General features: G+C 39.0%; 1 protein-coding gene across 1 annotated transcript; it reads right to left on the bottom strand.

The window, feature by feature from the left end:
* Positions 1–5,679: 5,679 nt before the first annotated feature.
* LOC123949317 (peroxiredoxin-1-like) lies at positions 5,680–6,556 on the bottom strand. The gene has a single exon (XM_046016719.1). The coding sequence runs from the start codon at positions 6,553–6,555 to the stop codon at positions 6,082–6,084; it is 474 nt and encodes a 157-aa protein (XP_045872675.1). The 5' UTR covers position 6,556; the 3' UTR covers positions 5,680–6,081.
* Between the last annotated feature and the right edge of the window lie 17,934 nt (positions 6,557–24,490).

Genomic DNA, 24,490 nt, shown 5'->3' with positions numbered 1-24,490 from the left:
TAGAGTCAGGACCCCTTGAATAAAGGGGAGTCCAGTTCTCCTTGAGGAAGAAGCCTGGTAATTGATACTGTTAATCTTAATCCCAGTTTTTCCCCAAAAGGAATTATGGCATTTTACTAAAGTAACTATACATTGGGGAAAAGGAAATAATCAGACCTTTCAAGGATTACTGGAACTCTGGCTCCAAACTGACATTAATTCCAGGAGTTAAAACACATCCCTGTGGTACATCTGTCAGAGTAGGGGCTTATGTAGGTCAGGTGATCAATGTGGTTTTATCTCAGGTCTGTCTCATAGTGGGTCCAGTATGTCCCCAAGGCCCATCCTGTTTTACCCAGTTCTGGAATTCACAGTTGCAATAGACATATAGAACAGTTGTCAGAATTCTAGCATTGGTTCTCTGACCTATGAAGTAAGGGCTACTACAGTGGGAAAATCCAAGTGGAAGCCACTAGAACTGCCTTTACACAGAAAAATAATAAAGCAAAAGCAGTATTGCATTCTTGGAGAGATTGCAGATTAGAGCTATCATCAAGGACTCAAAAGATGCAGGAGTGGTGACTCCCACCACTCCCGCATTTAACTTGCCTATTTGGCTTGTGTAGAAGACAGATGGATCTTAGAGATTGAGAGTGGATTATCATAAGCTTTACCAGGTGGTGATTTTAATTGCAGCTGTCATACCAGATGTGGTTTCCTTGCTTGAACAAATCAACACATTTCCTGGTACCTGATATGTTGCTATTGATCTGGCAAATGCTTTTAAAAAAAAAAGTCTGTAAATCAACACCATCAGAAGCAGTTTTCTTTCAACAGGCAAGGACAGCAATATGCCTTCACTGTCTTACCTCAGAAGTATATCAACTATTTAGCACTGTGTCGCAATGTAGTTTGCAAGGATCTTGATTGCCTTTGCCTTCCACAAAATACCCTGGTCCATTACATTGATGGCATTATGCAGACTGGACTTAAAGAGCAGGAAGAAACCACTTTAGACTTATTGGTAAGACATTTGTTTGTCAGAAATAAGGAAATAAATTTGACAAAAAATCAGAGGCCTTCTACCTCGGTGAAATTTCTAGGTGTCCTGCCAGTGATGTGAGACATCTCATAAGATGAAGGATAAATTGTTATATCTTGCCCCTCCTCTAACCAAAAGAAAGAAAGGCACAAAGTCTGGTAGACCTTTTTGGATTTCAGAGGCAACATATTTCTCATTTGGATGTGTTAGTTTGGCCCATTTACCAACTGATCTGAAAAGCTATTACTTTTGAGAGGAAACCCAAATAAAAGAAGGTTCTGCAACATGTCCAGGCTGTCATTGCAAGCTGCTCTGCCACTTGAGCTTTGTGACCCAGCAGATCCAATGGTGCTTTAAGTGGCAGTGGCAGGTAGAGATGCTCTCTGAAGCCTTTGACAGAACATAATATATATAAGAACCACAGCAGCCATGCTTAATTCCTTTCTTTCTTTCTTTCTTTTTTTACCCCCTATATAGGCATATGTAAGTACATATTTTCTCCATTCTTTTTCTTGCTATTTTTTGTAAAGAGTGTTGGTGGGCAGTTAATTATTTAGCCTTTAGTTATAGGATATCTAGAATGAACTGTGACTAAACTAGAAACAAAACTCACCTAGAGAAAAATACGACTGGTGAGGCTTTGGGACACTGCAATCTGAAAGGAGGGTAAGTGTGTTCTTGTATGAGGGACAATTGCTTCATGTTGGGAAAGTCGTTATATTTTTGCTTAGAAGTTTAAGTTGGAATTTAAGGGTGTATGTGGGTTACTTACCAAAGGGGTAAACACACCAGGTATTTGTCTTGACACTCAGCATCATCCTCATCACTCTATGTTCTCTTCTGAATCACAAGGGCTAAAAATCTGGAGACTGAATTTCTACGACTCCCTCACTGCTGGAGTTCTGTGTTAGGTTCAGCCAGTAAAAACAGAAGGCATTCTAGAGATTTCAACTAGAAAGATCTTGCAATAGTGATATTAACTACAGACAAACATGGGATCAAATGAGTTCCAGCAGCGATGGTAGCAGTTTATTACATTTCCTGATCTTTGGGAGATATCATTTTCCTTCTACATGTATTCCTTCAATGTTTCCAAAATTCATAGAAATGAATTCTCCATAATAAATGTCTTTCTAGTTGAAATCTCTAGAGTGTCTTCTGTTTTCCTGACTGAATCCTAAGTGATATAAAAGAACTACTTTTACCTTTTCTCAGTCTTACTATGGTGCATCAACCCCAGGATAGAGTAACCTCTTTTTTTTTTAAGATGTTATTTTTCAGTAATTTCTAAACCCAACATGGGTTTCAAACATACAACCCTGAGGTTAAGAGTCATGTGCTCTACTGACTGAGCCACCCAGGTACTCCTGTGATAATCTCTGAATACTAATAAATGTAATAATTAGACTCTTTGGTAACAATAATTTAAAAAATTAAATAACTGAATAAAAAATTAAATTAAGTTTTTAGGAAGTTAATTATTGAGAGAGATGTCTTCATGCATACAGTCTTTTATTCTTGTTCAGCCACTTAAGAATGGGTCTTGGCACATGAAAAAATGTTCATCATCACTAGCCATCAGGGAGATTCAAATTAAAACCACATTGAAATACCACCTGACACCAGTTCGAATGGCCAAAATTAGCAAGACAGAAAACAACGTGTGTTGGAGAGGATGTGGAGAAAGGGGAACCCTCTTACACTGTCGGTGGGAATGCAAGTTAGTGCAGCCACTTTGGAGAACAGTGTGGAGATTCCTCAAGAAATTAAGAATAGAGCTTCCCTATGACCCTGCAATTGCACTGCTGGGTATTTACCCCAAAGATACAGATGTAGTGAAAAGAAGGGCCATCTGTACCCCAATGTTTATTGCAGCAATGGCTACGGTCGCCAAACTGTGGAAAGAACCAAGATGCCCTTCAATGGATGAATGGATAAGGAAGATGTGGTCCATATACACAATGGAGTATTATGCCTCCATCAGAAAGGATGAATACCCAACTTTTGTAGCAACATGGACGGGACTGGAAGAGATTATGTTGAGCGAAATAAGTCAAGCAGAGAGAGTCAAGTATCATATGGTCTCACTTATTTGTGGAGCATAACAAAGAACATGGAGGACATGGGGAGATGGAGAGGAGAAGGAGTTGAGGGAAACTGGAAGGGGAGATGAACCATGAGAGACTATGGACTCTGAAAAACAACCAGAGGGTTTTGAAGGGGCGGGGGGGGTGGGAGGTTGAGGAACCAGGTGGTGGGTAATAGGGAGGGCACGTACTGCATGGAGCACTGGGTGTGATGCCAAAACAATGAACACTGTTATGCTGTAAATAAACAAATAAACAAATTAAAAAAAAAAAAAGAATGGGTCTTGGGCCTGGAATACCTCCTTACCAAGATATGAAGAGCCCATTCACCCTAAGCTGGGCTTACCACCCTGTATGTGAATATTTTTCCCTATTTCAAACTCAGTGTGTGCTCTTTTGTTAAGCTTAAGTGTGTATCTTAATGGCCCTCAGACATACCCCCAGCTTTCAGTATTTCGGACTCCAGTGAGGGAGAGAAAGAGGTCCTTCCTGAAGCATTGAAAGGGGTATGTATAGGTAAATTGCCCTGTGTCAGTTGTGGGGAAAGATCCACTGACTATGAAGGATTAATGCTCCCTTCTGATGTTAATTTCACTCTGTTTCTTCTCTGTGTAAGTGCTGCTCCTTTCAGTGCTTGGCTGCCTTTTGTTTTCCTTGGCAACTGCAATACCAAGATGCAATGGGAAGAAGTGCTTAGAGTCTTTCCCTGGGATTGGTAACCTGCACGTGGTGTTCTGCTCCCCTGACATAAATAACTGGTGAATGGTACTCTTCTTGATATTAAGTAGTTCCTAGTTGTTTTTTATGAAATTAAAGGGGGACGAAATAAAGTAATTAGCTGATAGATCACTTTTTATATTTACTCAGAAACTTATTTATTTCTGATGCTCTTCATTATTTCTTGAAGAATCAAGATACCATCTGTATAATTTCCCTTCAGTATGAAGAACCTTACTTAACATTTCAAATAATGCATCTCTTCTAGCAATACAGTCTCAGTTTTCTTTTACCTGAAATTGCCATTATTTCACCTTGATTCTAGAAGAATGTTTTCACTCGATACAGAATTCTGGGTTGGCAGCTTTTTTCTTTCAACACTTTAAAAATATAGTTCCAGGAGGTGATCTAAGATGGCAGCATAGAAAGACCTTGAACCTGCTTCCTTCCACACCTACACCTAGCTACACCTACATATAGAGCAATTCCACACAAAGAAGAATGAATGATAATCAGACAGCACAGCAAAGTCTACAGGAACCACACAGAGAAGAGTTGGAGGGACAGAGACATGTTATTTATAGGAATCCTATTCCTAATGTGATGACCTATAGTAGGGAGGGATATCACTGAGAGGCCCTTGTGCAGGTTCACTCACCCTGGGGCACAGCAAAAGCAATCAAACAAGCAAACAAACAGATCAAAACCCCCCAAAACTCCAGCAATTTGAAGGGAAACTAGACTATAAATGAAGGAAATCCATTTACCAACGTCAGAGCATTCTGACCTTTGGAGGGAACTGCTGAAACTCTCAGACTGGAGGTGCTGGCAAATGCCATTCTTTACATTCTTTCTCCACCATGATAGCATAAATGGGAGCAGGGTCCAGGACACTAGCTAGCATACTTGGGCTTCCCAGCAAGATCCAAACCCCTAGCCTACATCAGCTACAGCCATCAAACCAAGGTAGCTCTCCATCTAAACCCACCCCAGTTCCAACCATCACACCTAGGCGGCCCCGGTGCAGTGCTCTCTAGCACCCCCAGCCTATGACCACTTCCAATTCCATTGATCTCGCCAAGGCAGTCCCAGTACAGAGTGCCTGAGGATACCTTGGCTCATGCCCTTTGCCACACCATCTCCAGCCATCCCTCTAAGTGGTCCCAGTATAGAAAGCCCCAGTACCTCACAGCTAAACCCACTACACCTCCAGCCATTCTGCCAACTAAACAAACCTACAGCTAACATCCAATTCTGTGATTTAAAAGCTGAAAGCATTTCCTCAAGATCAGGAACAGGACAAGTATGTCCACTCACACCATTTTTATTCAACATAGTATTGGATGTTCTAGCCACAGCAATTAGGCAAGAAAGATAAACACTCAAATTTGAAAATAGGAGGTAAAAACTGTCACCATTTGAAAACAACATAATGTTATGTATAGAAAACCAGATTCTACAAAAAAAAAAAAAAAACCTGTTAGAACTAATAAATGAATTCAGTAAAGTTGTAGGGTAAAAAATTAAAATACAGAAATTTTTGGCATTTTTATACAGACTAATAAGCTATCAGAAAGAGAAATTAAGAAAACAATTCCATTTACAAATGCATCAAAAAAATCTAACAGTAAGAGTTTTTTTTCTAATAAATGTCATGTGTTTTATTTATTGTACATTTGTTACAATCAGAACAGAGCTAATAATCCACACATTCTGGCAGTCCATAGTCTTCTAAGTCTCTAAGTTTCCCTCATGTGTGATTTTTTTCACTGGTATTTATTTAATGAGGAAATGGAATGGTCTTGCAGAGTTTCTTACAGCCTGAATTTTACCAGTTGCATCTCTGAGGTGTAATTTTTTTTTCTCAGTTCAAGTTTAATAGAAACAACAGAAGATCAAAAGTGTTGCCCTACTACTGTACATCACAGTTGGCCTGCCCTGTAACACAGTTCAGGCCATTCTCTCCAGAGGAAGAAAGGCTGGTCTCCCCAACCCCTGCAGGAAAGGCCTGTCCCATCCCATACCACATCTGCACAGTCTAAGTCTTGTGTTTTAAGCATAACAATAGTACAAAAGAGATTTTGTTTTCACGGCCACCCACTGCAGCCCAGCCCTAAAATGGCCCGGTGCTCACTTCTGCTTAGAGAAATATTCTTTGCTCTTCTGGACATCAGGCTTGATGGTATCACTGCCAGGCTTCCAGCCAGCTGGGCACACTTCCCCATGCTTGTCAGTAAACTGGAAGGCCTGAACCAGTCACAGAGTCTCATCCACAGAGCGGCCAACAGGTAGGTCATTTACAGTTATCTGTCTAAGGATGCCTTTACCATCAATGATAAAGAGGCCCCTGAACGAGATGCCTTCATCAGCCTTTAAGACTCCATAGTCCTGAGCAATGGTACGCTTGGGGTCTGATACCAAGGGAATGTTCATGGGTCCCAGTCCTCCTTGTTTCTTGGGTGTGTTGATCCATGCCAGGTGACAGAAATGAGAATCCACAGAAGCACCAATCACTTGACAGTTGAGTTTCTTTAATTCTTCTGCCCTGTCACTGAAAGCAATGATCTCCGTGGGACACACAAAGGTGAAGTCAAGAGGGTAAAAGAAGAACACAAAATATTTGCCTTTGTAGTCAGATAGGCTGAGGTCTTTGAACTGGCCATCTGGCATAACAGCCATGGCTTTGAAGTTGGGGGCAGGATGCCCAATTTTGGCATTTCCTGAAGACATCTTGCTACTGGCCGTTCTATGAACAGAAACGCCGAAGACAAGTCAGGAAGAAGATGCTCTGAGGTGTAATTTAACATTTTTCTCTGTCTTCTGTATTTCCTGTAGGTTGATAGTTGAATCTAGAGGTTTAATTGCTTCTATTGGTCTATCTTCAAGTTCATTAATTCTTCTGCGTCTGCTCCATTCTGCTGTTGAGCCCATCTAGTACACTTTAACCAAGGCAGTTAAAGACCCCTACCCTGAAAACTATAAGGCACTGATGAAACAAACTGAAGACACAAATAAATGGAAAGATGTTTCATGGCCATGGATTGGAAGAATTAATATTGTTATGATACCCATATGACCCAAAGCAATTACAGATTCTATGCAATCCTTATCAAAATATCAATGACACTTTTCATGGAACTAGAACAAAGAGTTCTAAAATTTGTATAGATCCACAAAAGACACCAAATAGCCAAAGCAATCTTGAGAAAGAAGAACAAAGCTGGAGGTATCACAATCCTCAATTCCAAACTATGCTACAAAGCTATAGTAATCAAAGCAGTACAATATTGACACAAAAATAAACACATAATTAATGATATAGAAAAGAGAACCCAGGAGAAGCCCACTCATAGATAGCCAATTAATCTATGACAAAGAAGGCAAGATTATACAATGAGGAAAAATAGTCCCTTCAATAAATGGTGTTGGGAAAACTGGAAAGTTACATGCAGAAGAATGAACCTGGACCACTATCCTATACCAGATACAAAAATAAATTCAAAATGGATTAAATGCTTGAATGTTAGAACTGTTACTATCAAACTCCTAGAAGAAAATATAGACAATAAACTTTTGATGTTGGTCTTAGCAATAGATTTTTGGACCAGTCTACTCAGGAAACAGTAACAAAAACTAAAATAAACAAATGGGATTACATAAAGCTAAACAACTTTTTGCACAGTGAAGGAAACTATCAACAAAACAAAAAGGAAACCTACTGAAATGAAGAAGATATCTGCAAATAATACATTCAATAAAGAGTTAATATCCAAAACATATGAAGAACTTACACAAATTAATATAAAAAATAACCTGATTTAAAAACAGGCAAGGGATATATGGGTGGCTCAGTCAGTTAAATATCTGACTCTTGATCTCAGATCAGGTCTTGATTTCAGGGTCATGAGTGCAAGCCCATGTTGGGCACCACACTGCACATGGAGCCTACTTTTAAAAAATAGGCTGAGAGGGACGCCTGGGTGGCTCAGTGGGTTAAAGCCTCTGCCTTCGGCTCGGGTCATGATCCCAGGGTCCTGGGATCGAGCCCCGCATTGGGCTCTCTGCTCCGTGGAGAGCCTGCTTCCTCCTCTCTCTCTGCCTGCCTCTCTGCCTACTTGTGATTTCTCTCTGTCAAATAAATAAAATATTTTTTAAAAAAATAGGCTGAGAACTTAAATAGACATTTAAAAAAAAAGACATATAGGTGACTGATAAGTGTCTGAAAAGAGGCTCAGCATCAACAATCATCAGGGAACTGCAGATCAAAACCACAATGAGATATCATTTCACAACTGTTAAATTGGTTAATACATAAAGACAAAAATAACAAGTATTGGTAATAAATGGAGAAAAAGGCACACTTGTACACTGCTGATGGGAATGTAAATTGGTGCAGCCACTATAGAAAACCATATGGAAGTTCCTCAAAAAAAAAAAAAGAGCTACCATACAATATAGCAATTTCACTTCTGGGTGTTTATCCGAAGAAAACAAAACACCAATCTGAAGAGATACATATGACCCTATGTGCATTGCAGCATTATTTATAACAGACAATGATATGGAAGCAATCTAAGTGTCCATAAATAGATAAATGGAAAAAGAAGATGTGAGATACACACACACACACACACACAAATACACACACTGGAATATTACCTAGCCGTAAAAAGAATGAAATCTTACCATTTGCAACAACATGGATAGAGATAGAGGGTGTATGAAGGTCATGTGGAATAAGTCATACAGAAAAGACAAATGTCTTATGATTTCATTATATGTGGAATATAAAGAACAAAATAAAGGAACAGGCAAAACACAACAGAAACAAACATATAGATACAGATAATAAACTGTTGTTTACCAAGTGAGGGAGAAGATGGGGGTGGGCAAAATAGGTGAAGGTAATTAAGAGATACAAACTTCCACTTATAAAATAAGTAAGTCACAAGGATATAATGTATAGCATAGGGAACATTGTTATCAATATTCTAATAATTTTGTAGGTGACAGATGGTAACTAGAATTGTTGCGGAAATCATTTTGTAATGTATAAAAATATTGAATCACTATGATATACACCTGAAACTAATAGCATAGTGTATGTCAATTATTTTTTTTTAATTTTTTTTAAGATTTTTATTTATTTATTTGACAGACAGAGATCACAAGTAGGCAGAGAGACAGGCAGAGAAAGAGGGAGAAGCAGGTTCCCTGCTGAGCAGAGAGCCCGATGTAGGACTCGATCCCAGGACCCTGAGATGATGACCTGAGGCAAAGGCAGAGGCTTTAACCCACTAAGCCACCCAGGTGCCCTGTCAATTATTTTTTAATTAATTTATTTATTTTTTTCAGCGTAACAGTATTCATTGTTTTTGCACAACACCCAGTGCTCCATGCAACACGTGCCCTCCCTATTACCCATCATCTGGTTCCCCCAACCTCCCACACCCACCCCTTCAAAACCCCCAGGTTATTTCTCAGAGTCCATAGTCTCTCATTGTTCGCCTCCCCTTCCAATTTCCCCCAACTTCCTTCTCCTCTCCATCTTCCAATGTCCTCCATGTCATTTGTTATGCTCCACAAATAAGTGAAACCATATGATACTTGACTCTCTCTGCTTGACTTATTTCACTCAGCTCAATCACCTCCAGTCCCGTCCATGTTGCTACAAAAGTTGGGTATTCATTCTTTTTTTTTTTTTAATAAACATATAATGTATTTTTATCCCCAGGGGTACAGGTCTGTGAATCACCAGGTTTACACACGTCACAGCACCCACGATAGCACCTACTCTCCCCAATGTCCATAACTCACTCCCCCTATACCAACCCCACCTCCCCCCAGCAACCCCCAGGTTGTTTTGTGAGATTAAGAGTCATTTATGGTTTGTCTCCTTCCCAATCCCATCTTGTTTCATTTATTCTTCTCCTATCCCCCTAACCCCCCATGTTGCATCTCCACGTCCTCATATCAGGGAGATCATATGATAGTTGTCTTTCTCCGATTGACTTATTTCACTAAGCATGATACCCTCTAGTTCCATCCACGTCGTCACAAATGGCAAGATTTCATTTCTTTTGATGGATGCATAGTAATCCATTGTGTATATATACCGCCTCTTCTTTATCCATTCATCTGTTGATGGACATCTAGGTTCTTTCCATAGTTTGGCTATTGTAGACATTGCTGCTATAAACATTTGGGTGCACGTGCCCCTTCGGATCACTACGTTTGTATCTTTAGGGTAAATACCCAGTAGTGCAATTGCTGGGTCATAGGGTAGTTCTATTTTCAACATTTTGAGGAAAGTCCATGCTGTTTTCCAGAGTGGTTGCACCAACTTGCATTCCCACCAACAGTGTAGGAGGGTTCCCCTTTCTCCGCATCCTCGCCAGCATCTGTCATTTCCTGACTTGTTCATTTTAGCCATTCTGACTGGTGTGAGGTGATATCTCATTGTGGTTTTGATTTGTATTTCCCTGATGCCGAGTGATGTGGAGCATTTTTTCATGTGTCTGTTGGCCATCTGGATGTCTTCTTTGCAGAAATGTCTGTTCATGTCCTCTGCCCATTTCTTGATTGGATTGTTTGTTCTTTGGGTGTTGAGTTTGCTAAGTTCCTTATAGATTTTGGACACTAGCCATTTATCTGATATGTCGTTTGCAAATATCTTCTCCCATTCTGTCAGTTGTCTTTTGGTTTTGTTAACTGTTTCCTTTGCTGTGCAAAAGCTTTTGATCTTGATGAAATCCCAATAGTTCATTTTTGCCCTTGCTTCCCTTGCCTTTGCTGATGTTCCTAGGAAGATGTTGCTGCGGCTGAGGTCGAAGAGGTTGCTGCCTGCATTCTCCTCAAGGATGATGATGGATTCCTTTCTCATTGAGGTCCTTCATCCATTTTGAGTCTATTTTCGTGTGTGGTGTAAGGAAGTGGTCCAATTTCATTTTTCTGCATGTGGCTGTCCAATTTTCCCAGCACGATTTATTGAAGAGGCTGTCTTTTTTCCATTGGACATTCTTTCCTGCTTTGTCGAAGATTAGCTGACCATAGAGTTGAGGGTCTATTCCTGGGCTCTATATTCTGTTCCATTGATCTATGTGTCTGTTTTTGTGCCAGTACCATGCTGTCTTAATGACGACAGCTTTGTAATAGAGCTTAAAGACCGGAATTGTGATGCCACCAACTTTGGCTTTCTTTTTCAGTATTCCTTTGGCTATTCGAGGTCTTTTCTGGTTCCATATAAATTTGAGGATTATTTTTTCCATTTCTTTGAAAAAAATGGATGGCATTTTGATAGGGATTGCATTAAATGTGTAGATTGCTTTAGGTAGCATAGACATTTTCACAATATTTATTCTTCCAATCCAGGAGCATGGAACATTTTTCCATTTCTTTGTGTCTTCCTCAATTCCTTTCATGAGTACTTTATAGTTTTCTGCGTATAGATTCTTAGCCTCTTTGGTTAAGTTTATTCCTAGGTATCTTATAGTTTTGGGTGCAATTATAAATGGGATTGATTCCTTAATTTTTCTTTCTTCTGTCTTATTGTTGGTGTACAGAAATGCAAGTGATTTATGTGCATTGATTTTATATCCTGACACTTTACTGAATTCCTGTACAAGTTCTAGCAGTTTTGGAGTGGAGTCTTTTGGGTTTTCCACATATAGTATCATATCATCTGCGAAGAGTGATAGTTTGACTTCTTCTTTGCCAATTTGGATGCCTTTAATTTCTTTTTGTTGTCTGATTGCTGAGGCTAGGACTTCTAGTACTATGTTGAATAGCAGTGGTGATAATGGACATCCCGGCCGTGTTCCTGACCTTAACAGAAAAGCTTTCAGTTTTTCTCCATTGAGAGTGATATTTGCAGTGGGTTTTTCATAGATGGCTTTGATAATATTGAGGTATGTGCCCTCTATCCCTACACTTTGAAGAGTTTTGATCAGGAAGGGATGCTGTACTTTGTCAAATGCTTTCTCAGCATCTATTGAGAGTATCATATGGTTTTTGTTCTTTCTTTTATTAATGTGTTCTATCACATTAATTGATTTGCAGATGTTGAACCAACCCTGCAACCCTGGAATAAATCCCACTTGGTCGTGGTGAATAATCCTTTTAATGGACTGTTGAATCCTATTGCTAGTATTTTGGTGAGAATTTTTGCATCTGTGTTCATCAAGGATATTGGTCTATAGTTCTCTTTTTTGGTGGGATCCTTGTCTGGTTTTAGGATCAAGATGATGCTGGCCTCATAAAATGAGTTTGGAAGTTTTCCTTCCATTTCTATTTTTTGGAACAGTTTCAGGAGAATAGGAATTAGTTCTTCTTTAAATGTTTGGTAGAATTCCCCTGGGAAGCCGTCTGGCCCTGGGCTTTTGTTTATCTGGAGATTTTTGATGACTGTTTCAATCTCCTTACTGGTTATGGGCCTGTTCAGGCTTTCTATTTCTTCCTGGTTCAGTTGTGGGAGTTTATATGTCTCTAGGAATGCATCCATTTCTTCCAGATTGTCAAATTTGTTGGTGTAGAGTTGCTCATAGTATGTTCTTATAATTGTCTGTATTTCTTTGGTGTTAGTTGTAATCTCTCCTCTTTCATTCATGATTTTATTTATTTGGGTCCTTTCTCTTTTCTTTTTGATAAGTCTGGCCAGGGGTTTATCAATCTTATTGATTCTTTCAAAGAACCAGCTCCTAGTTTCATTGATTTTTTCTATTGTTTTTTGGTTTCTATTTCATTGATTTCTGCTCTGATCTTTATGATTTCTCTTCTCCTGCTGGGTTTAGGGTTTCTTTCTTGTTCTTTCTCCAGCTCCTTTAGGTGTAGGGTTAGCTTGTGTACTTGAGACCTTTCTTGTTTCTTGAGAAAGGCTTGTACTGCTATATATTTTCCTCTCAGGACTGCCTTTGCTGCGTCCCATGGATTTTGAACCATTGTGTTTTCATTATCATTTGTTTCCATGAATTTTTTCAATTCTTCTTTAATTTCCTGGTTGACCCATTCATTCTTTAGAAGGATGTTGTTTAGTCTCCATGTATTTGGGTTCTTTCCAGCTTTCCTCTTGTGATTGAGTTCTAGCTTCAGAGCGTTGTGGTCTGAAAATATGCAGGGAATGATCCTAATCTTTTGATACCGGTTGAGACCTGATTTGTGATCCAGGATGTGATCTATTCTGGAGAAGGTTCCATGTGCACTAGAGAAGAATGTGTGTTCTGTTGCTTTGGGATGAAATGTTCTGAATATATCTGTGATGTCTATCTGGTCCAGTGTGTCATTTAAGGCCTTTATTTCCTTGTTGATCTTTTGCTTGGATGATCTGTCCATTTCAATGAGGGGAGTGTTAAAGTCCCCTACTATTATTGTATTATTATTGATGTGTTTCTTTGATTTTGTTATTAATTGGTTGATATAGTTGGCTGCTCCCACGTTAGGGGCATAGATATTTAAAATTGTTATATCTTCTTGTGGACAGACTCTTTGGGTAGGATATAGTGTCCTTCTTCATCTCTTATTATAGTCTTTGGCTTAAAATCTAATTGATCTGATATAAGGATTGCCACTCCAGCTTTCTTCTGATGCCCATTACCATTTACCATGGTAAATTGTTTTCCACCCCCTCACTTTAAATCTGGAAGTGTCTTCACGACTAAAATGAGTTTCTTGTAGGCAACATATTGTAGGATTTTGTTTTTTTATCCATTCTGATAACCTGTGTCTTTTGATTGGGGCATTTAGCCCATTAACATTCAGGGTAACTATTGAGAGATATGAATTTAGTGCCATTATTAGCCTGTAAGGTGACTGTTACTGTATATTGTCTCTGTACCTTTCTGATCTACTACTTTTAGGCTCTCTCTTTGCTTAGAGGACACCTTTCAATATTTCCTGTAAAGCTGGTTTGGTGTTTGCAAATTCTTTCAGTTTTTGTTTGTCCTGGAAGCTTTTTATCTCTCCTTCTATTTTCAATGATAGCCTAGCTGGATAGAGTATTCTTGGCTGCATGTTTTTCTCATTTAGTGCTCTGAATATATCATGCCAGCTCTTTCTGGCCTGCCAGGTCTCTGTGGATAAGTCTGCTGCCAATCTAATATTTTTACCATTGTATGTTACAGACTTCTATTCCCGGGCTGCTTTCAGGATTTTCTCTTTGTCACTAAGACTTGTCAATTTTACTATTAGGTGACGGGGTGTGGAACTATTCTTGTTGACTTTGAGGGGGGTTCTCTGCACCTCCTGGATTTTGATGCTTGTTCCCTTTGCCATATTATGAAAGTTCTCTCCAATAATTCTCTCCAACAGAACTTCTGCTCCCCTCTCTCTTTCTTCTTCTTCTGGAATCCCAATTATTCTAATGTTGTTTCATCTTATGGTGTCACTTATCTCTCGAATTCTCTCCTCATGGTCCAGTAGCTGTTTGTCCCTCTTTTGTTCGGCTTCTTTATTCTCTGTCATTTGGTCTTCTAGATCACTAATTCTTTCTTCTGCCTCATTTATCCTAGCAGTGAGAGCCTCCATTTTTTATTGCACCTCATTAATAGCTTTTTTGATTTCAACTTGGTTAGATTTTAGTTCTTTAATTTCTCCAGAAAGGGCTTTTATATCTCCAGAGAGGGTTTCTTTAATATCTTCCATGCCTTTTTCAAGCCCAGCTAGAACGTTCAGAATCGTCATTCTGAACTCTTGATCTTACATATTACCAATGTCTGTGTTGATTAGGTCCCTAGCCTTCGGTACTGCCTCTTGTTGTTTTGTTTGTGGTGATTTTTTCCGCCTTGTCATTTTGTCCAGATAAGAGGATATGAAGGATCAAATAAAATACTAAAAGGGTGGCAACGACCCCAGAAAAATGTGCTGTAACCAAATCAGAAGAGACCCCAAATTGGGGGGGGGGGGGAGAAAGGGGATAAAAAGAGGTTCAGAAAAAAAAAGAAAAAAATTTAAAAAATAAAGTAAAGAAAAAATATAAAAAAGAAAGAAAAAATATATTTTTTAGATAAACTAGTCAAAAAACGTTAAAAAAGAAAAGGGTAAAGGTTTTTAAAAATTTAGCAGAAGAAGAAAAAAGAAAGAAAAAAATTGAAAAAAAAATTGAATTAACCGCAAGACTAAAGAATCATGGGGAGAAAGCCATGAGTTCCATGCTTTGCTTTCTCCTCCTCTGGAATTCTGCTGCTGTCTTAGGTATTGAACCTGTTTTCCTTGATAGATGAACTTCGTCCTGGCTGGATATTTTGTTGATCTTCTGGGGGAGGGGCCTGTTGTAGTGACTCTCAAGTGTCTTTGCCCAAGGTGGAATTGCACCGCCCTTACCGGGGCCAGACTAAGTAATCCGCTCAGGTTCACTTTTGGGAGCTTCTGTTCCCTGAACGCTTTCTGTAGAGTTCTGGAGGATGGGAATGAAAATGGCGGCCTCCTAGTCTCCGGCCCGGAGGAGCCGAGGCCCCGGGGCCCCACTCCTCAGTGCGCCCCCAGAGGACAGCACCCAATCACTCCCGTATCCCCAGCCTCCAGCTGCGCTCCGAGCTCACCAGCCTGTGACCAGTTCAAGGTAACCCGGAGCTGAGAGTTCAGTCCTTGGCTCTGTCTCTGTAGCCGGCTTCTCCGTTCTAACACCTGTGAGCTCTGCGACACTCCGACACCCCCGATCCTTCTGTGACCCTGCGGGACCTGGGGCCACGCTGACTCCGCGTGGGTTTCACCCCAGTTTAGCCTCTGGAGCAAAGTCCCTCAGTGGAACAGACTTTTAAAAGTCCTGAGTTTGTGCTCCATTGCTCCACCGCTTGCCAGGAGCCGGCCCCTCCCCCCGTGGTCTATCTTCCCGTCGTTTTAGATTCACTTCTCCGCCAGTCCTACCTTTCAGAAAGTGATTGATTTTCTGTTTCTAGAATTGCTTTTCTTCTTCTCTTCAATCTCCCGTTGGATTTGTAGGTGTTTGCAATGTTTAGATAAGCTATCTAGCTGATCTCCTGCTACCTGATGTAGTCTCAGCCTGCTACTTCTCCGCCATCTTGACTCCTCCACCTGTATGTCAATTATAATTCAATAATAAATAAATACAGAAGAAAGAGGAAAAAATAAAATAAAAATGTAGTTTTACCGTCTTCTGGCCTCCATTGTTTATGAGAAGTCATGAATATTCTGTTTATAGTATCACAAATTTCTATTGTGATTTCTTTTTTTTAAAATTTTAATGATGCAATTTATTTTTAAAATTATTTTATTTTTTCAGTGTTCCAAGATTCATTGTTTGTGCACCACCCCCAGTGCTCCATATAATAAGTGTCCTACTTAATGCCCACCACCAGGCTCACCCTCCCCCTCTTCCACCCCCCCTTCCAAAACCCTGAGTTTGTTTCCCAGAGTCCACAGTCTCTCATGGTTCATCTCCCCCTCTAATTTCCAAAATCACTTTTCCTTTCCTTCTCCTAATGTCCTCCATGCCATTCCTTATGCTCCACAAGTAAGTGAAACCATATGATAATTGACTCTCTCTGCTTGATTTATTTCACTCAGCATAATCTCCTCCAGACCCATCCATATTGATACAAAAGTTGGGTATTCATCCTTTCTGATGGAGGCATAATATTCCATGGTATATATGAACCACTACTGTGATTTCTTACTGATCCTTGGGTTTTTAGAAATATGTTGTTTAATTTCCTAATATTTTGTGATTTTCCATTTACCTTTTTTGTTATTGATTCCTAGTTTACTTTCATCTTGATCAGATATATTTTAAATAATTCCAATAACTTAAAAAAAGAGACAGAGAGAAGGAAGCAAACCAAAAGAGACTGTTAATGATAGAGAGCATACTGAGGGTTGATGGAAGAAGGTGGGTAGGCTATGGGCTCAATAGATGATGGATATTAAGGAGGGCACTTGTGATGAATCAGTAAATTCTACTCCTGAAACCAATATTACACTATATGTTAGCTAACTAGAATTTAAGCAAAAATTTGAAAATTATTAAGACTTATTTTAAATCCCAGTTATATGGGTCATTTTGGCAGAAATCAATGAAAGAGAAACCAGACCAAGAAAGACAGAAGTTTGTTCTTTGAAAATATTTTTGTATTCAATGTTTTTTGTGATTTTCTTCCAATTTTTTAGATCCAATGGAAGTATCCTAGGATTTTATGTACACTCAAAAAGAATGTTCTTTCTGCAGTTGTTGGGTATAGTGTTCTATAAATATCAAAGAGATGAAGTTGATTAATTGCATTGTTCAAATCTTTAACTAAATTATTGACTTGTCTATTCTCTTTTTCATAGTTTATTTTGTTTCCAAAGTAGATTTTTTTCCTGCTGAGTTTCTTTTAATTTTTTTTAGTTTGTTTTTATTAACATATAATGTATTATTAGCCCCAGGGGTACAGGTCTGTGAATTGCCAGGTTTACACACTTCACAGCACTCACAATAAGATTTGTTTTGCTATATTTCTTAATTGAAGTAAAATTGGTATATACCATTATACTGGTTTCAGGTGTACAACAATAATTTGATATTTGGGGTGCCTGGGTAGCTCAGTCAGTTGGGCATCTGGCTGTTGATTTAACTCAGGTCGTGATCTCAGGGTCATGAGATTGAGCCCTATGTGGGGCTCCATGCTGGGCATGGAGCCTGCTTAAGATTCTCTCTCCCTCAGACAAACCATAAGAGACTCTTTTTTTTTAAATATTTTATTGATTCATTTGACAGGCAGAGATCACAGGTAGGCAGAGAAGCAGGCAGAGAGAGAGAGGAGGAAGCAGGCACCCTGCTGAGCAGAGAGCCTGATGCGGGGCCCAATCCCAGGACCCTGAGATCATGACCTGAGCAGAAGGCAGAGGCTTTAACCCACTGAGCCACACAGGCACCCGCCCATAAGAGACTCTTAATCTCACAAAACAAACTGAGGGTTTTAGGAAGGAGGGGGTATGGAAAGAGTGGTTCAGTTATGAACATTGGGGAGAGTATGTGCTATGGTGAGTGCTGGTAAGCCTAACGATTCACAGACCTGTACCCCTGGGGCAAATAATACATTATATGTTAATAAAAAATTAATTAAAATAGAAAAAATGGGGTGCCTGGGTGGCTCAGTGGTTTAAGCCGCTGCCTTCAGCTCAGGTCATGATCTCAGGGTCCTGGGATCGAGTCCTGCATCGGGCTCTCTGCTCGGCGGGGAGCCTGCTTCCCTATCACTCTCTCTGCCTACTTGTGATCTCTCTCTGTCAAATAAATAAAAATAAAATCTTTTTAAAAAATAGAAAAAATGATTCTCTCTCCCTCTCCCTCTACCCCCCCAATCTCCCCAACATGCATTCTGTCTCTCTAAAAACAAATAATTTGATATTTGTATACACTACAAAGTGATCACCATAAGTCTAGTTGCCATTTGTCGCCATACATTTGACCCCATTTACCCTTTTCATTCACTCCTCATAGTTCTAATTTTGCTTCACATAGTCTGAAACTATGATTTTAGGCACAAATACATTTTTTAGGAAACCATCAACAAAATCTCATTTTACCAACATTTTAATCACTCCTAAATTATCCTTAATTTCATTTGCAGTCAGTTTCTGTTCTCACATTCAGCCTCAAGCAACCATTAATCCACCCTCTGTACATGAATTTGTCTATTCTGGATATTTCACATAAACAGAATCATACTATGTGGTCTCTTGTGTCTGGCTTCTTTCATTGAGCATAATGTTTGCAGGGTTCATACACACTGTAGCATATAACAGTACTTTATTCCTTTTTAATGCTGAATAATATTCCTTTGTAAGGATATACCACGTTTTATTTATCCATTCAGCATTTGATGAATGTTTGGATTGCTTCCACTTGGAGAATAATATGAATAATACCTTTATTAACATTCATGTACAAACTTTTTCTTGGACGTATTTTCATTTCTTTGGAACACATATTTAGGAGTGAGATATCTGAGTCCTTTTGAAGAACTCCCAGGCTGTTGTATAAAGCAGCTATACCATGGAGCACCTGGATGACTTAGTCAGTTAAGCATCATTAGTCAGTTTAGCTCAGGTCAAGATCTCAGGATCCTGGGACTGAACCCTGAGTCTGGCTCTCTGCTCAGTGGGGAGTCTGTTTATCTCTCTGCTACTCTCCCAACTTGTACTCTATCAAATAAATAAAATCATTTAAAAATAGGTAACAAAGCAGCTATACCATTTTACATTTCCACCAGCAATGTATGAGGGTTCAAATTCCTGCACACCATCATTAACACGTATCACTCTTTTTTTATTATTAACATATAATCATATCACTCTTTTTGATTGTAACTATTCTAGTGAGTAAAAGTGGTATCTCGTTGTAGTTTTGTTTTGCATTTCTCTGATGGCTAAAGATGTGGAGCATCTTTACGTGCTTATTGGCCATTTGTGTATCTTCTTTTGGAGGGTCTATTCAGAAACTTTGCTCATCTTTTAATAGAGTTATTTGACTTTATATCAGTGAGTTGTAAGAATACTTTGTATATTCTACTACAGTTTCCTTATTAGATATATGTTTGAAAATATTTCTCCCATTCTGTGGATTGTCTTTCACATTCTTGATTATGTTCTTTGAAGCACAAAGTTTTAATTAAATCCAATGTCTCAATGCATCTATTTGTTCTTTTCTTGCATATACTTTTGATGTCACATCTATAAAACTATTGCCTAAACCAGGGTTACAAAGACATACTCCTTTTTTTTTTCTAAGAGTTGTACAGTTTTAGCTCTTACATTTAGGAATATGATCCAATTTGAGTCAATTTTTTATACCTTTCTTACAAATCTTAAAAATGTTCTTTTTTTATTATTTCAAGTTCTTATTTAAATTCAAGTTAGTTAACACATATGGTAAAATTGGTTTCAGGTGTAGGATTTAGTGATCCATCACTTATATATAACACCCAGTTTTCATCACAACAAATGCTCTCCTTAACACCCATCATCCATTTAGCCCATCCCCTCACCCACCACCCCTCCAGCCACACTCAGTTTGTTCTCTATTGTTAAGAATCTCTGTCATGGTTTGCCTCCCTCTCTTTTTTTTCTTTCCCCAGTGTTCAGCTGTTTTGTTTATTTAAAAAAAATTGTTTACTTGAGAGAGAGAGAGCAGTGGGGAGGACAGAGGGAGAGAATACTCAAGCAGACTCCCCACCAAGTAGAGAGCTTGATGCAGGGCTTGATTGCACAACCCATGTGATCATGACCTGAGCTGAAAAGCAAGAGTTGGATGCTCAACTGACAGGGCCACCCATGCACTCCTCATCTGTTTTCTTTCTTAAATTCCACATATGAGATCTATGGTATTTGTCTTTCTCTGATTGACTTATTTCATTTAGCATAATACACTCTAGCTCTATCTACCTCATTTCAATGGCAAGATTTATACTTTTTGATGGCTAAGTGATACTCCATTGTGTATAAATACCACATCTTTGCTTTGCAGAAGGTTTTTATCTTGATGCAGTCCCAATAATTCATTTTTGCTTTTATTTACCTTGTCTTCAGAGACATGTTTAGTAAGAAGTTGCTATGGTTGATTAAGGTCAAAGATGTTGCTGCCTGTGTTTTCCTCTAGGATTTTGATGGATTCCTTACTCACATTTAGGTTTTCATCCATTTTGAATTCATTTTTTGTATGTGTAAGAAAGTGGTCCAGTTTTATTTTGCTGCACATTGCTGTCCAGTTTTCCCAACACCATTTATTGAAGAGTCTGTTTTGTTTCGTTTTTCTGATTGGATATTTTTTCCTACTTTGCCAAAGACTAGTTGACCATATGGTTGTGGTCCATTTCCGGGTTTTCTATTCTGTTCCACTGATCTATATGTCTGTCTTTGTGCTGTACCATACTGTCTTGATGATTACAGTTTTGTAATATAGCTTGAAGTCTGGAATTGTGATGTCTCCAGCTTTGGTATTCTTTTTCAAAATTGCTTTGGCAGTTTGGGGTCTTTTTTAGTTCCATACAAATTTTAGGATTGTTTGTTCTAGCTCTGTGATAAATGCTGGTTGTATTTGATAGGGACTGCTTTAAATGCATATATTGCTTTGGGTCATATAGACACTTGAACAATATTTGTTCTTCCAACCCATGAGCATGGAATGTTTTTCCAGTTCTTTGTGTCATTTTCAATTTCTTCCATAAGTTCTATAGTTTTCAGAGTATAGATCTTTTACCTCTTTGGTTAGTTGGTTTTTTTTTTAGGTGGGTAGAGGGAGAGGAAGAGGAAGAGGAAGAGAGAATCTTAAGCAGGCTCCATGCCCAGTGCAGAGCCTGGCACAGAGCTCAATCTCACAACCCTGAGATCATGGCCTGAGCTAAAATTAAGAGTTAGATGCCCAACCAACTGAGCTACCCAGGCACCCCATGGTTCCCACAGTTATTTTTATTCCTAGGTATCTTATGGTTTTTGGTACAATTGTAAATGGGATCAATTCCTCGATTTCTCTTATTGCTTCCTTGTCAGTGTATAGAAATGTAAGTTTCTATGTGTTTATTTAATATCCTGTGACTTTGCTGATTTTGTGTATCAGTCCTAATAATTTTTTGGTGGAGTCTTTTGGGTTTTCTACATAGAATAGCATGTCATCTTCAAATAGTGAAAGTTTGACTCCTTCTTTGCTGATTTGGATGTCTTTTTGTTGTTGTTGTTGTTGTTGTCTGATTGCTGAGGCTAGGACATCCAGTACTATGTTAAATGACAATGGTCAGAGAGGACATCCCTTTCTTGTTCCTGACCTTAGGGGAAAAGCTCTGTTTTTCCCCATTGAGGATGATATTAGCTGTGGATCTTTCATATATGGTCTTAAAGATGTTAAGGTATATTCCCTCTATCCCCCCCCTTTTTTGAGGGTTTTTATCAAGAATGGATGTTGTATCTTGTCAAATGCTTTTTCTGCATTTATTGAAAGAATCATATGGTTCTTCTCCTTTCTTTTACTCACATGATGCATCATATTGATTGATTTAAGAACATTGAACCATCCCTGCAGCCCAGGATAAAAATGATGTTCTATAAACAAAACTTATTTGTGAACTAGAAACTGCCTGCACATGTGATCTTTTGAACAACACAAGGTTCACTTTGATGTTAACTGTGATGCATGGGAATATGTCAAACTACCTTGGCACTTTTGTTTTGGGGACCAAGTAAAAGGAGTGGTTCTCCACAAAATCTACTGGTAATTGTATGAGTTTTTAAAAGAGAGAGACACTTTTTCTTCAGGTTCAAACATTTAAAAAACAACAACAAAATCCGGCTAAGCTGCAAATTTGAATCCCAATACAATATTTCTATTTTGGATGGATGTTGGATACGCCCAGATTTTACAATTTGCACACCTCCATTATGATACTTCTGAGGTCTCCTAATAAACATCATTATTCCTCAGTGAGCAGAAATAGCATAAATTATTAATGGTGTCTGCATTTTTGACATCTAAATCTGACACTATCAGATGTTTTTTCTCTAGTTTTATTGCAGTAAAATATTGTGAGATTATCTAAGCCTTCTGCCTTTCCTATGACCTGGGGGCATAACTTTGCCCTGAAGAGCTGCTGGTTTTTTCTTTCTTTTCTTATATTCCAGAGGTAGTTGGTGTTAGTACCAAGTTATTGGCAATGTCAAGCAGAATACTGGGGGAGCTATGAACCTATGGAAACTATGAATGACAGGGAGCTATAGGGAAGACAGAAGTCATAGCATTTGGGAAAGAAGTTTCAATCAGAGCATGGGTTTGGTACTGAGAAAATGATATATTGTTGGAACCATAGCTCTGAATGACAAAACACTTGTTGGTGAGTCAAAAGAAAAGGAAAGGCAATGATGTGGAGTTTAAGAACAAGGTCTGTGTACAAGGACTTCAGCTCAAGTGAAGGAAAACGTGCATGTATAGAATCTAAGTAAGTAGATGGGCTGTAGTTATGACTCTAAAATCCAGGCAGAGCATCAAAATCAGCTACTTATTCAAGACATACAAAAGAGAGGCTTGTGTGTATGTATGGCCATAGAGAGAACATGAAAGTGCAGACTGGCCATTAGGGAACCTGTAAAGAGGGAAGTCCAGAAAAGCAGGAAATAGGAATTTGGGATTTAGAAACACACTGCTGTATAATCAACAATATGTCTGAGATTTCTGAAGGGGGCAATTGTGTCTTCTCATTTCTAGTATTCCAGTGCCTAAAACTGACCTGACATAAAGCAGGTACTCAGTGCATATTGTGGGATGAATAAATGTGCATAATAGGATAAAGGATGCCTGTTCCTAAACTTACTTGAAACCCTTTTTAGTGTAGATATCTAAGGTTTTTATTTATTTTTCATTTAATTTTTTAAATTTGAATTCAATTAGCCAATATATAGTACACCATTAGTCCTTAATTTAGTGTACAATGATTTTGTTACTTGCATATAACACTCAGTGCTCATCACATCACTTGCCCTCCTTAATGCCCATCACCCAGTTACCCCATCCCCCAAACCACCTCCCCTCCAGCAACCCTCAGTTTGTTTCCTACAGCTAAGAGTTTCTCATGGCTTTTCTCCCTCTCTGATGACTTCCCAGTTTTCCCTCCCTTCCCCAGTGATCTTCTGCACTGTTTCTTATATTCCACATATGAATGAAACCATATGTTAACTGCCTTTCTCTGATTGACTTATTTTTTTTAAAGATTTTATTTATTTATTTGACAGAGAGACACAGTGAGAGAGGGAACACAAGCAAGGGAAGTGGGAGAGAAAGAAACAGGCTTCCTGCTGAGCAAGCAGCCTGATGTGGGGCTCAATCCCAGGATCCTGGGATCATGACCTGAGCTGAAGGCAGCCACTTAATGGCTGAGTCACCCAGAAGCCCCTCTAATTGACTTATTTTGCTCACTATAATACCCTCCCATTCCATCTATGTTGATGTAAATGGTAGGTGTTCATCCCTTCTGATGGCTGAGTAATATTCCATTGTATATGTGAATCACATCTTTATCCATTCATCTGTTGAAGGACATCTTGGCTCCTTCCACAAATTGGTTATTGTGGACATTGCACTACAAACATTGGGGTGCAAGTGCCCCTTCTTTTCACTACATCTGTATCTTTGGGATTAATACCCAGTAGCACAATTGCTGGGTTATGGTGTAGCTCTATTGTTAACTTCTTGAGGAACCTCCATTTTAATTTCCAGAGTGGCTATACAAGCTTGCATTCCCACCAAAAGTTTAAGAGTGTTCCCCATTCTCCACATTTGTTGTTCCCTGTCTTGCTAATTTTAGCAATTCTAACTGGTGTAAGGTGGTATCTCACTGTGGTTTTAATTTGTATTTCCCTGATGACAAGTGATGTGGAACATTTTTTCATGTTAAAGTCTATGCCTAATGTGGGGCTTGAACTCATGACTCTGAGACTTAGAGTTGCATGCTCTACAACAGAGCCAGCCAGGCACCCCAGGATGTCTAAGAGTTGTTAGACATACACAGTTCTTCACATAGAGGCAGGACTCTGTGGATGACTGAAGTTGGAAAACTTGTCCTAGAGAATGGAATGAATTTGATCCAGTGAAGAGCACTCACTGTCACTGCCCAGTAGTCAGACACATGGTGGTTAAAACGAAGAAGCAATGCAATAAGGGAGAAAGTTAAGGAGAGTGGCCTATTATGACAAT

This window comes from Meles meles, chromosome 1 (assembly GCF_922984935.1).
Source record: "Meles meles chromosome 1, mMelMel3.1 paternal haplotype, whole genome shotgun sequence".
In the NCBI taxonomy this organism is placed as follows: domain Eukaryota; kingdom Metazoa; phylum Chordata; class Mammalia; order Carnivora; family Mustelidae; genus Meles; species Meles meles.
Note: the sequence above shows the minus strand (reverse complement) of the source record. Positions and strands in the feature narration are given on the sequence as shown.

Coding starts and splice junctions, on each gene's coding strand:
- LOC123949317 (XM_046016719.1), bottom strand. CDS start 6,555: ATGTCTTCAGGAAATGCCAAAATTGGGCATCCTGCCCCCAACTTCAAA.